Source organism: Dermacentor silvarum, chromosome 1, assembly GCF_013339745.2.
Source record: "Dermacentor silvarum isolate Dsil-2018 chromosome 1, BIME_Dsil_1.4, whole genome shotgun sequence".
Classification (NCBI taxonomy): Eukaryota; Metazoa; Arthropoda; class Arachnida; order Ixodida; family Ixodidae; genus Dermacentor; species Dermacentor silvarum.
In genome coordinates, this window is record NC_051154.1 from 181,370,197 (window position 1) to 181,386,318 (window position 16,122).

Consider the following 16,122-nt stretch of genomic DNA (forward strand, 5'->3'; position numbering starts at 1 on the left):
TTCTTCAGGAAAATTTCAAAAATTAACATATCGAAATTGGAGCTAGTCTCAAGCTTCCTATGGATGTGCCTTGAACAGACTGGTTTCAATTTCGCTTGTGTCCTAAAGTAATTAATCAAAACATGTATTAACTAATTCGATAATAATTAATCAGTGGCTAACATACATTACGGCACTGTCTTCAAGATAACTTAATGCTTCTGGCTGAAACAACTGTACAAATGCTTCTTAACCTGTGTACAATGAGCGATAGAATACGCAAATAGTACCTTTTTAGTCTAGTAAGTTTAAGGTGTGGTAAAAGCACGCTTTAAAAACACAAGTCGCAACAAGAATCTTTCTTGTTAGACAACTCGCACTGCAGAAAAGGTATTTGGTACATGTTCTTGACAAGTAGAAACTTTCTGTGGCTTTGCGTCAAAAGTTGCAGAACTAAAGGCCACGTACGACAGCCACTGCTACAACCTCAGATTTGATTTGGCAATATTTTAGTAAAGAGATTTACCATTTTTATTATTTAGTCCATTTATGCAAGAATTACAAGCTAACAGTGTCACATGGTGGCAATACACATAATGTCATGTCTTTAGTTTAATGGGTGTTCCACATCTGCTGCCTTGGTCCCGAGTGGCACCAGCTAACACTAGCAGGTTTAGGTTGTCATCACCATTATCATCAGCCTATATTTATGTCTACTGCAGGACAAAGGCCTCTCCCTGTGATCTCCAATTACCCCTGTCTTGCGCTAGCTGATTCCAACTTGCACCTGCAACTTGGAATCTACAGTGATTGGCCCTAGGTTGTCAATACATGCAAATAAATACCCAAAAAATGTGGATAGAGGGACAGCCACCACCATAGGTTGTGGGAATCCTCGGGTCCCATAACCGCCGCACGGGCAGCGAACGTCGCGTCAAGCGCATGCGTGCCAGGGAGAGTTGGGAGAGGGGAAACTTTCCTTCCGCGGGCGGCGCGCGGGAATCGCAAGCGCTATCAGCGCCACCGGGTGGGTCACGTGAGATCCCGCTGATATCGCCCGGGTCTCTTTGGTCTCCAGCAAGCGGCGACGACGGAAGGCTCCGCCGTCGCTCCCGTATTCCCGCACGTGGTTAGTCAACCGCGTTCTTGCCGCGGCAAACGCCGTGGCCAACCCCGTATTCCCCAGTTGGTAAGTCGGAAGCCCTTCTTTACCTAGTGTATTATTCTCTTCGAGGGAACCCTCAGCGATGTCAACCATAGCTAGCTGGCCTGCTCGAAGTGTTAGTTGCAGTCGAAATAAATGCTTTCCGAGTGTACACGTGGTTGTCGTCTATTGTTTCCTCGAGCTTGTACCGGACCGCGGTGGATGCGCAGGCATGCGCCAACCGCGGGGCTCGGTGTGTCGAGGCAGAGGGCCGTTGGCATCCCCCCATATCCCGACATTTTGGCGTTCCCAACGTGGGGCAAGCTCTTGGAAAACGGGACGACGATCGGTTCGGATGCGAGGAAGCCTGAAGGCTTTGTCCGGACCAGCGTTAGGCCTCAGCCGAAAGCGTGATTGCTAGCTAGATCTGTGTGTGCTTTCTTGAGGGCGAGTTAACGCTGCGCCAGTGTCGCCGAACTCGTGTAGACGCCGAGATTTGCAGCGAGTTTTCTCCTAAGAGTACGCCCGAAGCGAGCGAGTGCAGCAGCCGACGCAGTGGTCGATTTTCCCTGTACATATGTAAATAGCCTCCTTTTTGTATCTTTGGCTCTGGGAGCTGGGCGCCGGAAACGCTGGCTAGGACGTCAGCGGGGCGCAGTCCCAGGAGTCGGCTCGAAAGCTGCGTGTTGAGCAGCGAGTGGGGACCACTTAGCTAGGCCTGCATCTCCTCGCGGCGGCTCATTGGAACCCTTTATGGGTCTTTTGTGGCATTGGTATCTGTCATGGACGCGATTAGGCCTAAGGCTTTGCGGAGCTGCCGGTCGCAAGTTCGAAGATGACCATGCCGCGACATTTAGCGGGTGCAAACGGATTTGCTAGTTTTGCTATACTCGCCCAAGCGGAGAAACCTCATTCGAAATAGAAAGCTTATGTTGTTCAGTTGAACTCAATATTTTGCGGGCGGAATAACCGAAATCTCGGGGGACCAGAGAGTGCTTTGTTCATACGAGCATCGCCCTTTTGTGCGCTGTATGGGACCGGAAAAATTCGGTCGATGCGAATAACTTCATTCAAACGAACTGGATTGTTTTTTTTCTTCTCGTTACCACATAAAGCTATGCGGTAGACGGGTGGTTCAGCATCGTGTCAGACGGCCGACGCTGCGGCGGGCTCTACTGCCTTAATTCTAAGTGTTTGTGGAGTGCATTTGAGCGACTTTGCAGAACGAGTGAAGCCGCCTTGACTTGCTATTGCTGCCATGGTCCACGTCCCTGCCTGCTGTCTCGGCCCCTCCCTGTTCGCGGCCCGATGCAGCAGCACATGACAGCCACGAGGAGGGAGGCCTACCATCATACTCCCACGACGGTGTGAGGTTCATCGTGCCGGCGCGCGCGCCGCTTCGAGAAAGTCCTGACCCGCTGTTCCAGGGTGGACATGGCGGCGCGCATCTTGAGGGCAAGCCATCTTCAGCCCCCGTCATCGTCAACCACTTTGACGGCTGCCACATGTGGGCGGCCGCCACACAGGACTGTGCTGCCTATCAACGTGGATTCGGACATTTCCTGCCGGAGTTTACCATCGCATCTGCCCGGATACTTCGTCAATGCCGTCGTTCCTGCGATTTCTCCGTCGTAGGGCAATATTTAAGGGTGGAGGGATGTGGGAATCCTTGGGTCCCATAACCGCCGCACGGGCAGCGAACGTCGCGTCAAGCGCATGCGTGCCAGGGAGAGTTGGGAGAGGGGAAACTTTCCTTCCGCGGGCGGCGCGCAGGAATCGCAAGTGCTATCAGCGCCACCGGGTGGGTCACGTGAGATCCCGCTGATATCGCCCGGGTCTCTTTGGTCTCCAGCAAGCGGCGACGGCGGAAGGCTCCGCCGTCGCTCCCGTATTCCCGCACGTGGTTAGTCAACCGCGTTCTTGCCGCGGCAAACGCCGCGGCCCCCCCCCCGTATTCCCCAGTTGGTAAGTCGGAAGCCCTTCTTTACCTAGTGTATTATTCTCTTCGAGGGAACCCTCAGCGATGTCAACCATAGCTAGCTGGCCTGCTCGAAGTGTTAGTTGCAGTCGTAATAAATGCTTTCCGAGTGTACACGTGGTTGTCGTCTATTGTTTCCTCGAGCTTGTACCGGACCGCGGTGGATGCGCAGGCATGCGCCAACCGCGGGGCTCGGTGTGTCGAGGCAGAGGGCCGTTGGCATCCCCCCATATCCCGACAAGGTCAATTGGTATAGCACCACACACATCATGTTGAAGTTGTGGATTTGGCTCCCATTAGCAGCAAAATGGCCTTTCCACTTTCATTTACCCTTTCCTGTATTGGGACTATAAAGATTATCGTAAATTTAACCCGGATCTCTAATTATAATAAAGCATTTATTCCCCCATATACCTCCCTCGGTTTGTTAACTCCAGAAAATTGGCACTAAATATTGAGGCCCTCTGTTCCCCTATTCTTTCTTCTCACACATGGTGGTAATCATATCCAAGCAGGCAGACAGGGAAGGACAGTGGACTTAGCTTAAAATTCTGTGCACCATATGATCTTCCCATAAACAATTCTGTGGCACAAAGAGTAATATTGCGGTCGGCAGCCATCTGATGAAATGATAACTCATTATATGGTGTTCCTATCTATAGGTCATCATGACACATTCCGGATCATGCAATGATTATCCTGTCATTTCCAGAACCTACTACTATATATGCATAACGGCATGCCTAACATACGAAAGTGAATGTGACTCATATCAGGACAGTTTTAGAACATGCTAAATACAAGAATTATGATGCGAGCTGAAAGACAACATTTAGCATGACAAATATAAAAGATGGCAAAGCAATACAAATACACAAGGCAGCATCGGTATTTATGTATGGCCCAAAACTATGAGTAACGAAAAAGCATGCACTGCCAGCTAAGATTGTATCAAGGAACACGGTCCCTTGACACAGACTTACATGTGTCTTACACTTTTGTGGCCTGCAGCTAACATGCCTACATTCCTCCACACATAAAATAGAAACATTTGTGGCCGTATCACCTGTGGTTTGCAGTCATGAAGGTTGACTGTTACATTAATCATAATGACAACTTGAGAATTTAACCATTAGGTATCCAGAGCAAGTTTAAGTTTGTAATATTTTTATCAATTTCTCAATCATATAACATAATATCATACTTACAGATATCACTTCAATGTTAAAAATTTTGGCTTACCCTTTCTGTCTGTACTGCAACATTGACTTTAACAGGATCCTTTTCAACGTTTGTAATGTCCATGTATTTGGTCTGAAAGGTCAAATAAAATGAATGAATGAATGCAACAATGAAAGTAACTCAAGGTAAATCATACAAGCAACAGTTTCACCATCTTTGAAAACCCTATCTTTGAAGGCCACAGCACTCAAACTGCAGCAGCATTTGCTACTGTGACTCATTAATGAGTTTAGGAGCCCTTTCAGCAAAGATATTAGTTAATGGAAGTATTGAACGTCATTAGAGGTATGAAGAACATGGTCTACAAGGCGAGATGTTTAGCACCAGGGCATTTGCGATCTGCAGGGTATAATATTTGGGATACTCTTTTCAATGCTCATCAAGAAATGAGATTTTCAGTTGTTTTTTATGAGCACTTATCACACAACATTTTATTGCTTTTTTTATTGTTTAATATGCGGCATCACTACACAGCACTATGTCTCCTATTCATATGCCAAGGAAGATAACTGAATGTGTTTCATTTCTGAAGCATTTTCAGGCGTAAATAACTGACAACTGTGTGGTGGTACATATGCAGCTGTTATTTTGAGAAATGCGAACACTAGGTAAGGGCTCTCCTTGCCATTAGGCCCGACCCATGCATGCGCGCCGGCCTCAGCGTCAGCTTGCGCCTTATTGTGGTAAAAGCAAATATTATTCCTAGACAAAATGCTTCTGGAAACAACCCACTTCGTACAATTAAGTTTTCGCCCTCTCCTCGGCCGACATGTCTCGCGAGGGAGACACGCGAGTGGTGCCCATATCTGTACCTGCCAGATATTTGTGCGAGAGGTTGGGGGAAGCAAGTTCTGTATCCACTTCAAAAACACCTCCACCCTGACCCTTGAGCAAAACTGGCAACCCTGCAAATTTCTGTAATCTCACTCTATCCATAATGGCTTGTGGGCACAATGCCCTATCCTGTCCCTTAGCTGGCATGCACTCATGATGTACCCTGCATGAGAGGCAATATGTCTCGAGTAATTTTTTTTTTTTTTTATTTTTATTCAGTTCCCTCAAGTGCCTCTAGTCATAGGTATTACACAAGGTGTGGACAGTGGAATCTTGTTGATACAATCTTCACGGTAACCGGAAAATAAAACGCATCATCTGAAAATCTTATTATTCAAAGCAAGGTCCACAAAAAGTATGAAAATAGGCGTACTCGGTGACAAACTCAACAGCAAAGATTCATGTGGCATCGAGTGATACTGCTCCGCATAACAGGCAATGCAGACGATGAGCAACACGAGAACAAGGTGAGAGCAGGAGCCAACGTTTCGACAAGTGGACTTGCCTTCTTCAAGGCGACATATGCTCTCCTCGGCATGTGCAGTTATGCAGAGCAGCATCACTCGACACCACACGAGCCACAGCCAACACACTTTTATTTAGCAACATTGAAATAGCTCGTCAGTTTGCGCTGAGCTTCCTTCTTTTCAATGCCATAAAACGTTCTAAAGTTTATGAGCAAAGCATACCGGAAAGAGACATCTTCCCAGTCGATTACACAAGAGGGTACTAGCGGCCGTGACATGCTCTCACGCACACCAACAACAACCTTCTTTATTACCCAATTCTCTGCATCACCGCCGATACCATCATCATCATCCACCCGATTCGAATCGGTGGTGTGGCAGTGTCTCTCTCCGCTCTCTCCCGGTTGCAATTTCTCTGCAACGTTGCTGTAGAATCTGCACGGCTGTGGGCGCGTAACACATTGTTCGTGAGTCATTGGAATGTTATTTAAGCTAGTACACTGGAATCTTAAGCTATTTAGAAATACCAGTAAAAGCCCACTACAGCTGAATTATCTAATTTCAAGTGAAAACGTAATCGCATTAACCTTACGAAAATACACTGTTCTTATGGAATGTTGGCCGGGAAAAGAAAAAAAAAAACTTATCTTGAAAAACGCATTATGCAGAATCGTTTCAATAAGATTCCACTGAGATTCACTACTAGTGCACACATTCACAACTTATGCATAAACAGTGCTAACAGTAGCAATTGTAAATGCTGCAAGTATACCAAATAGTCCCTCTTTACTTTTATTCTCCCTATAATTTACTTTCTCTATTCTTATTGCTTTTTGTTTCACATCACTTCTGACCGTTGTTCAGATCTCCACTGTCGCAGGACAAGCCAGCACAATTCTCCTTTTCCTTTCTTCCACAGCCACTAAGTCACGTTTTCCACAATCAGATGTGCGGTGACGCCGACGCATACAAACATATGGTTCCCGCTTTAAGTGATAGGGCTTGAAACAGTTTAATGTATAAAGCAGGCCTACTTTATAAATTTCACTCATAACAAGAACAAAAAAAAAAAAAGAATCCCAAAGCACCAAAACATACACATTAGATGGGCAGCTTGAGCAACAACACTAGCTAAGACAGAACTACACACATAGAGCTGCCCCTTAAGGCCCAACCACAAGGAATGGATTTCCGACGGATTTTCGGCGTCGGCGCCGGCCGGCGGCACGCGGCGTGGACGCTCATTGACGGCTCTCAACCACAAGAGACTCTCAGCGTCGACGTATTTCAAGCGTGGCGCAATGTGGCCAGATCCTTGGCCCCGAATTTAGCCGGTCAGTTTTGCAAAATGTTGCGCTAACAGAACAATTGTTTTTACTAAGCAAGGACTTCTTGTACTTTTAAAACTTCATAAAAATTGTCCGCAGCTCTAGTGCAAACATATACGCTGGTTGTCTGTGCTGAAAAACGTAGCACCAGTCGCATAGCATGGATAGCATCACCAGCAGCTTCTGTTCCTAGCAAAAATACTTTCCGCTAGATAACGTGACGCGTAAATTCTACATTGTATGAAAAACTATATCCGCTGTCGAACGTTAAACACGAACGAGAGCTCCGATACTTGTCGAGCTCAGCTACAGTGCACGGCTACCGGCGGCAGACGACCGGCTCGGTTGTGCCCGCATCACAGCCGACGGCGCCGCTAATATCAGCGCATTTTCTTCTTTGTGTATAATTATAGCGAAGAGCGACAACAACGGTGATAAAATATCGTGGCTGGTGCGCGTCGGTGATTCATTCCGAAGCGCCGTCAGCTTAAGCTTTCGAGTGAGCCGGAGAAGGCCTAGCGACGATATCGGCGCCGCCGAACGATCAGCGGCGGTGAGGCTACCGTCGGTGCCAGGGTGACCACCCCTCGGTCACTGATTGGCCACTTCGCTGTACATCTGCAGCACAAATGGGTCCCGGTCCCATCCTGTCGCAAGGAAATCTCGCCGCTCGCGAGCGAAACCACCGTCAAACGGCGACCCGCGAACGGCGTACGGCGAGTTGGCGTGCCGGTAACGTGGACGGGCCTTATAAGTGTGCACTTCGGCGTTCCTTGCATGTCCCTGTCTGGAAAGAGTATACATCATTATCCATGATACCGTACAAAGCTGCACCACTTGCAATGGCCGGAGCACGTGCGAGCGATCGGCTGTTTGGGACGCAGACGAGGCACAGGCACTCGCGGACGACAACGCCGAAAGCTCGCTTTTTAAATGGCCTCCGAGCTCACTCACAAGGCACGGTGCACCATCTCGGAGGCTATATTTTGTTTGTCCCCTGCGTCTACCGCCACTTCCGCCGTCAGCGCTGCAGTCTGGTCTGCTCGGTCTTGCGGCGCCGACCGGCGGCGCATTGTTCTCCACGCCGCCGGCCGCCGGCGCGTGCCGCCGGCCGGCGCCGACGCCGAAAATCCGTCGGAAATCCGTTCCTTGTGGTTGGGCCTTTATTCTGTGTGTTGGTCCTTGCAGTAACACGTGATGTCACATCCGTGTAGCAAACATCATAATACAAACAATACAACTTATGACTGGCATACACCCTTCACTGACACCCCAAGGAAAGACCTTTTTATCAAAACTGGTGTCACAATGTGGAAAGAGACAAAGATAGGCAAGAAACCACACAGACTTGCAAGGAGCTGCCATCACAGCTAATTTTTCCATGATTTCAATCGATAACGAAGCAATGATGCCGCTCCCAGAGAAGGCAAACAGTAACCAGTGCACCTCATCTATGCCAAACAAAAAGAATTCCCTCCATACTCTTGTAAACAACAGTATTCTTGCTGCACTGCACAGAAGGGCACTGCTTTGCTTCAATTTAGTGTACGGCAATGACAGCATGTATACTGTGGAGGACCCCCAGCTGAACAGGAACTATAAATGTGTGCAGTGGGCGAACTGGACCTAGAAATCGGCAGCATTTGCCGGACAGTTATTACCATGTACTAATGTAAAACAGACCACATTATGTCGGGACCGAGAGCATGTTATAAGGCCATTTTTTGTTTGCCTGCTATCATCATCAGCCACTTGTTCCATTAGAAAACAGTCTTTACACCTATCACTCCTGCAGTCTGCTCATTGATGTCTCTCCACAATGTAACATCCTCTTAATTATCAGTGAACATTACTGTCAGGAATCGTTTAAATTGCACTCTCGATTTTTTTAGTATAGATCTTTGCAGCAGAAACTGTAGCTGTATACAATCTATGTAACAGTTCTATTAGAACAGACTGCCATTAAGTACAGGGTAGAATCACAAACATATGATTAAACATTGAAGACCCAATAAACCAGTTTTTAGTTACTGAATTAAGATCATATCTGAAGGCTATTAATTAGAAAGCATCAATTTCCAACACTAATCTAAGTTATAAACTACCATAACAAACAAACATTTTAGTAGTTGCATTCAATCTGCTTGAAAATACAAAATGCTACATACCCTGGCACAAAGCTTTAAAAAATTATGCTGATCCAACGCACATGTTGGAATCTATGTGAAGCGAAGCTTTCGTGAAGCAGTTAATGAAATGCTATAAATTTGCCCATTTCGTTCCTGCGTCATTGGTATAAAGGAAGCTGGCGCACGCATGCGCTCTTGCGCACTCGTGTTATGCAATGCAACAAATCTTATATTGGCTTGTATTTCTTCATTTCTTCTAATTTATTTTAAATGTACTGGTCACTTCTTGGCCGATCGCCCGTTGCAGGTATGTGCCATATTATGTAAATTTAAATCATCAACTTGCAGTGATAATCTATCATCTCAAAGGGCTTGTTGGTGGCAAAATATGTACTGCCCGCTTCTTGGCCAATCCCACATTGTAGATATGTGCCATAGTACAGTCAAACCTCGATATAATGAAGTTGTACTTGTAGCAAAAAACTTCGTTATATCGAGTATTTCGTTATATCGAGGTTTCGTTAATTCAACAGAACTAAGATAGGAAAATAAAAATAGTTCATTAAATCGCGAATTTCGTTAAATCGAGGTTCGCTGTATAGTGGTTTGACTGTATAGAAATCATCATAACAGGCAGCAACCATTTGAAAGAGCTAGATGGTGATGGCACGAGAGAAGTAAATGTGTGTTTATGGCCTAATGGTTAGAGCATGTGGCTGCTACGCTGGCGGGACGAGGTTCAATTCCTGTCACTGAACGCATTAAGAATGAGGTTGGATTTACTTGGTGAGAAACTGACTGACCAACTAACCGACCCAGACGAAACCATGGATGGTAGGCAAAGAAAAGGAATCGGACCTATCATATGCCAGTTGTAAGATGCAAGAGGTAACGTGCCCTATGCGCAGGTTGTCTAAAAATGACTAGGGAGAATAAAACATTGACTTTTCCAGATGTACAATACAAAATTAAGCAGAACCTTATGGCCAGATGGGCACTTTTGACTGTGTGGTTAGAAATGACAACTTTGGCAATAAGCATATTGAAGGGCATTTTCACTGCAAGAAATTTGAAAAAATTGGACACTTCGGAGCGTGACCATCTCTAAATAACAATATACAGTAGAACCTCGGTGATACGAATCTCGTCGGGTCGCGCGAAATATTCGTGTCACCTAAAATTCGTATCATCAAAACATACACAAAATCAAGAAAAAATGAATTTATTTTTAGCAGAAAAATTCCTAATAATGGAACCCCGTTGATATGTTCCTCGCTGCTGCGTTTTCCGGGCTGCTACGTCGTGTTTACGCAGTCCCAACCTAAATCCTACATTTACTTCCATTTATTATGTTCCCCTTGATACGTCGCCAATCTGTAATTTTCCTGCATCTTACATTGCACTTGAATGTGGCGGTCAAGTAAATTTAGCGGTGCAGCCAGCTTGTACGTTGCAACAAGTGACCGGTGCATTGCAACAAGCAACCGGCACGTTGCCGATACGGCGCGGCCACGCCGGCGCCGTATCACATGGCTGTATCTTGAAAGTGATCTGCGACCTGTGCAAAGCGCGACTAATGCCGGATACCTTAGTACGCGCTGCGCTTTCGACGTCTAGTTAGCACTGAAGCGAGAGACAGCGCAAAGGTCAATTCGCTCGCTGCTGGTGCCGCGCTTCCTTACTCCAGTGATTTGACAGCGAACTCCCACAGTCATCGAGCGAGATGGGTTCGTGTTTACCTGTGCGCACGTGACACCGTGCTTGTTAATTTAGTTAGTAAGCGAATGTTTACAAGTTTATACAGCTGATAAAACTACTATCCTTGCTTCGTACAGCTGTCTACTAATTTGCTATCGCAATCGTTGCCTTGCATTTTGGGTGAAACTGCGACTTTTGTTTTTTTTCGCGGTCCCTTGAAAAGCGTATCAACGGGGTTCTACTATCCGTGTGCGTTTTCTTCTTGCCCAAATCGTCAACGATTGCCTTCTGGAAGGCGTAAAAGTACGCGCACATGATCTCACAAATGTTTTCACATGCCACTGAACGCCTCAGCATGTCGAGTACAGGGAGCGTTTTGGCCGTCATGGCTGCTGCCGCGGTCGTCGTTGCTGCAGCAGCCCTCGTTTTCTTTCTCGCTTGTCAAAGCATCAGCTAGGGTGTGATGTGGTCCGGTCCGCTCGACGTGGGGACCAATGAGAGATCGCACAGCCGCTTGACGTAGGCTGTTGCTTGGCGACTATTCGCTGACTCGGCCACCATTGTTGCTCATGCGTTCGTATGATCTGCAGCGGCGCGGCGACGCGGCGACGCATTCGTAACAGCCTATGTTTTCCGTATTAAGAGCAGTGTATTTCGGCCGGGAAATGTTAAAAATTCGTATCACACCGAAATTCGTACCAGCCGTGATTGTATCACCGGGGTTTTACTGTAAGTGTGTCTAAACCCTTGCAATAAAACTTCATGCACTATTGTCTTTGTCTAAAATAGTAGTGTGACTACTCTCCTCTAGCCAATATACACAGCTGAAAAGATAAATGCATATCAGTTATAAGTTTATTTATTTAGTCTCTACAGTAAAACGAATTGGTCTGTAACCAATTAAAGTGACATAAACTGCATAAAATTTCAGACGAGTACATACGTAGCTTATTAAGTGAAGCAAGATACAAACACACTTTGACTCTGCTGGTAAGAGGTAGAAGCTTATACAGTTAAACCTGAATATAACAAAATTGACCAATTCCCGAAAAACTTCGTTATAAAGAGGATTTCGTTAAATACAGGTTCTGCACGAAAATTCGAACAAGAAACGCTTACCATATTTACTCGATTCTTACCGCTTACTGATGGCGTCGTAGCATCGTATAAGGCCCGTTTATAGTCCGACAATGGGCCTCTTCGATTATCCGTCTCCGACAGTCCCGGACTGTCCGAGAAGCTGCACACGCAACGCTAATTGGCTGAAAGCATTGCTTCGGGCAGTCCAGGACTGTCAGGGACGGATAATCAAAGAGGCCCATTATCGGCGCACGGGCCAGCGTCGTTTGCGGCCAGTCACGCTACACCGGTTGCGCTGCGCCAGCTGAAACACCATCCCCTCTATACTCCGACGCGCGCGCCGTCGCCTGTTATCTTCAGAGCATGCGCAGAACGATCCCAACCCACGCGCCGCTTTGAACGGCTGTCTGCGACCGTCGGCGAAGCAGCGTGGGTGCCTTTATTTGTTCATGCGAAATGGCATTGTGGGTCGGCGCAGTCGACGCGACCAACGCGCGAATGGGTCAGGTGCCAATTCGGCGGAGGGCCCGTCGGGGCGCGTTGGAAGGCGCCGGTGCGCTCGACTATAGAGGGGGTCGTTTTGCCAACAAGACGTAGCTAGCTCGCGTTACGTCGGACTATAAACGGCCCTATATAGTGTCACCTAGTGTAGGTTAGTGCAGTGAAGCGCAGAGACTTGCGCTGTAACCAAAGAGTGGCGCTGCCAGCGCATTGAAAAAAAAAACATTTTTTTTTCTTCGGCAATGTCAACTGGAAAAGGAGAGTGCCGGCTTGGCGGGCTAGGTCAGCTGCAGCAAGCGGCGGGATCAGGTTTGAATGAAAGGAGGGGGAAAGGTCACGCCCACGGCGGCAAGATCGCTGGGTCAAAGAATGCAGGCCTGCCTCGCGCACGCTCGCATGCACCCACACGTGCACTCGCTCTCGCCTCGCAGTCGCCGTGAATTCGAGCGCGCCAAGCGCGCCGCCGCCGCTTCGCATTCCGTCGCAGCGGAGAAGGTGCTTCTAGTTGCTGCTGGCGCAAAAATGACAAAATTTAGGGCAAAATATCTAGGTTGTCAGCAGGGAAAATTCATTATTTCGAGGGGGACTCCCGCTGTCACTTCGTTATGTAGAGGTCTCAAATACATGTGCTTCTATGGAGTAACGGCGGGGAATAAAAAAACTTCGTTACATCCAGGAATTCGTTATATGGAGGTTCGTTATAAGCAGGTTTAACTGTAGTACATCTACCAGTAGCAAGTTTTGTTGCACAATATACTGTTAGTAGGCAGTTTGACACTCTCCTCCAACAGCAGCCACACAGTGTGGTGGCTGTGTTATCTCCCTGGTACGCTTGAGCGCATTTTGCCAACACTTCAATATAATAATGAATTCCGGGGTTTTCCGTGCCAAAACCACAATATGATTATGAGGCATGCCGTTGTTAATTCAGATTAATTTGGACTCCGGATGGGTAATTTTGACCCCCTGGGGCTTTTTAATGTGCACCCAATGCCCGGTACACGGGTGTTTTTGCATTTAGCCCCCATCGAAATGCAGCCGCCACAGCCGGGATTTGACCTCGCGCCCTAGGGCTTAGCAGCGCAACGCCAAAGCCACTACGGCACCGTGACGGGTCTGGCAGTTGTTTCAATTTTAGAATAAAGAACAGTAGAAAATGGCTATTCGCAAAGTGAGTCAAACAGCACAACTAAACAAGGGCAAAGAAGCAAACATGCACCACAGGACTAGGGCATGCTCTCCGATGCACGACTGCATGTTTGTCCTTGTTTAGCTGCACGGTTTCGGCTTACATTGAAGATGAACTAGCTCTCTATTAAGATGAAGCGGCTACTTTCAATTTGGCACGCAAAACTACCAGTCAGTAACTGCGGCACATGCACACATTAATTTACTGTACTTGTGGCTCCTTGTCAGGTGCTTAGCCAGAGAGGGCACACTGGGTACACGCTTGTCTGGAGGATAGTTTATAATTATTGAAATTTACATTGCTATTCTGAGGAGGTTGTCTTGAGTGCTTGAGTTCCATTCATGCCTTACAGAAACAGAAGAAAGAAGCTGAACTTCAAGAGGTAAAGGCACAAATGCTAAAACTGATATTTCAACCAAAACGTCATCATTCAAGATTGAGAGATTCACATACGCATGCTACCTGCCTAGCACCACACCACACAAGCTGCTTCGTTGTTTTGGTGTGACACTGATTTTTTTTTCTCCACTAGAACTAATGCATGCGAAACAAGAGGCCAACTGTGTCTTTTCCAAGTGGTAGATGAGAAGTGAAGGGCACGCCACACTGGTAGTGCATTTTGTCCTGCCGGCATGGTCCTATAGGCACCTCCTCACTCACTCACTCTTATCTCTTAATCAGGCTGCAAAACACTCTACAAAGTTAGCACTCACAGCTAGCAAAAAGGCAAGGAAAATAGCCCACGGAATGCCACAGCATAAAGAACGGAATAGGAGGAGTGAAAGAGTGAAGGCACAACAGGATGCTGGGCGTGAAACTAAAGCAGTGATATAATGCAACAATGAATGTGAGAGAGGAACCCCGCTGCTACCCATGTCTCAAATATGCAAGCACATCTTACCATCTGCTGCTGAAGAAGGTGAATTGTGCGGTCCTTGTCTTCCAGCTGCTGCTGCATTAGAATGAGTTGCCGCTTGAGGTCCATATTTTCCTGTTGGTCAAGGCCACAACAAAATCACAGCATGGAGCATTCATATGGCAAACATGTTACTACAATGTTGTCAACTTGCAATCACAGCAAAAATAATAAAGCTATAACGTTTCACAAAAGCACATTAATGTACACGGTGCACTAATATAAAAAAAAACACTGTCCAAGCCATGACGATACTTGGAGACATGTAGACTAAGATTACTTGCTATATAATTCTCCGATTGGAGAAGTGACTCTATAATGCTCACTGGACTTTAGCACAAGAACAAGAAGCATTACCAGGGCTGAATGCAAATCTGGTGTTCCCTTTTATACTGGTGCAGAGGGTACACAAAAGCAAATGACCACCACAAAACAGGCAACTTACAATACAATGAGAATAAATGCACTGCAAGGAATAGTTCAGCATAAATGAGTCATAATGTTACAGTTAGTCCACTGAATATAAACTATGGAAAACTAGTAAGAATGCAGAGCAAAATCTAACTACCCTAATAATGCTTCAAAGAATACATCACATTTGAGAGACACCACATGACAGAGACACTGCTTTCAATTAGAGACTATGGAAAACCAGTGAGAGCGCCAACACAGTGCAATTATCCTAACAGTCTAGTGTCACTTGCTCTGTTGTTTCCTTATTAATCGTTTTAGCCAACAGCTTTTAGAGCATGCATATGTATAGACCAAATCCGAGGTTAACATACCTGCAAAACATCATTGGGATCAATGGGGTTGAAATCAGGCGTGTCGCCAGTTGGAGTGTGCGTAAAACCATGGGGCAGATCAGTACTAGCCAGCGCATGATAGAAATAGTTCTGGAAAGATAATTTTTTTTCCTTCTTATAGACACAAGGAGACACAGCCGTCATTTCATTTTCTAACATTGGACAAAGCATTAACACTACAACAATCCTAAGCAAACTTTTTCACTACCCAGGAGGTGCAACCTTCAAAGAAGCCTAAAAGAATTTTTACAACTGTGTGCGAATGCAGTGATTTGAAAGGAGAGATCTTTGCATATATTAAGACTCGATTTTAAGTGTTCCACATAGATCCTGCTTTTTAAGAACAAACTTAAAGGACCACATCTCTGCCGGCCACAGTGACATCTCCTGGCACATTTTTTTCTTCTACCCATTTTACATTGAAAGCAGTTGCTGATGTCACTCCCAACGTATGTGCTCATTGGTTTCCTACGCAATTTGTCTGTAGTACTCTTTACATAAGAATGTAAAATTCTCTTTATAATAGCCTATGAATATATAGTAATTTATTTGACTCTACAGAATAAACTGGCGAGAAAAAGGTGCTTAGAAACCTATATCAACACAGCACATGCTTCTATGTTGACATTCATCTTTCACACACGTTCCCTTCAGGACACTCGAATGCTGGCTCTCCCATTCCTCTTGCACATTGAAAACATGGCGGTTTCCCTGCAGTTTTACCTAGTTTGTTGACATTTGAGCACCTGAAGAACTCTTCGCTACACATATGCTGAAACTGGCTTTTTTTTTTATAACTGTGTACAACATCGAATGTGGGCTGGCGTGGGC

The 16,122-nt window shown here is 46.2% G+C and overlaps 1 protein-coding gene across 7 annotated transcripts in view; it reads right to left on the minus strand.

The window, feature by feature from the left end:
- The window catches only part of LOC119436487 (uncharacterized), a 77,363-nt gene that overhangs the window by 35,963 nt on the left and 25,278 nt on the right, over window positions 1-16,122 (minus strand). For all 7 annotated transcript variants that reach the window (XM_037703347.2, XM_049658098.1, XM_049658102.1 and 4 more), the window contains exons 6-8: window positions 15,271-15,381; window positions 14,471-14,560; window positions 4,344-4,415 (exon numbers count right to left, since the gene is read on the minus strand). In XM_037703347.2, coding sequence (XP_037559275.1) covers window positions 4,344-4,415; window positions 14,471-14,560; window positions 15,271-15,381 — 273 coding nt within the window. The remainder of the gene's footprint in view (window positions 1-4,343; window positions 4,416-14,470; window positions 14,561-15,270; window positions 15,382-16,122) is intronic.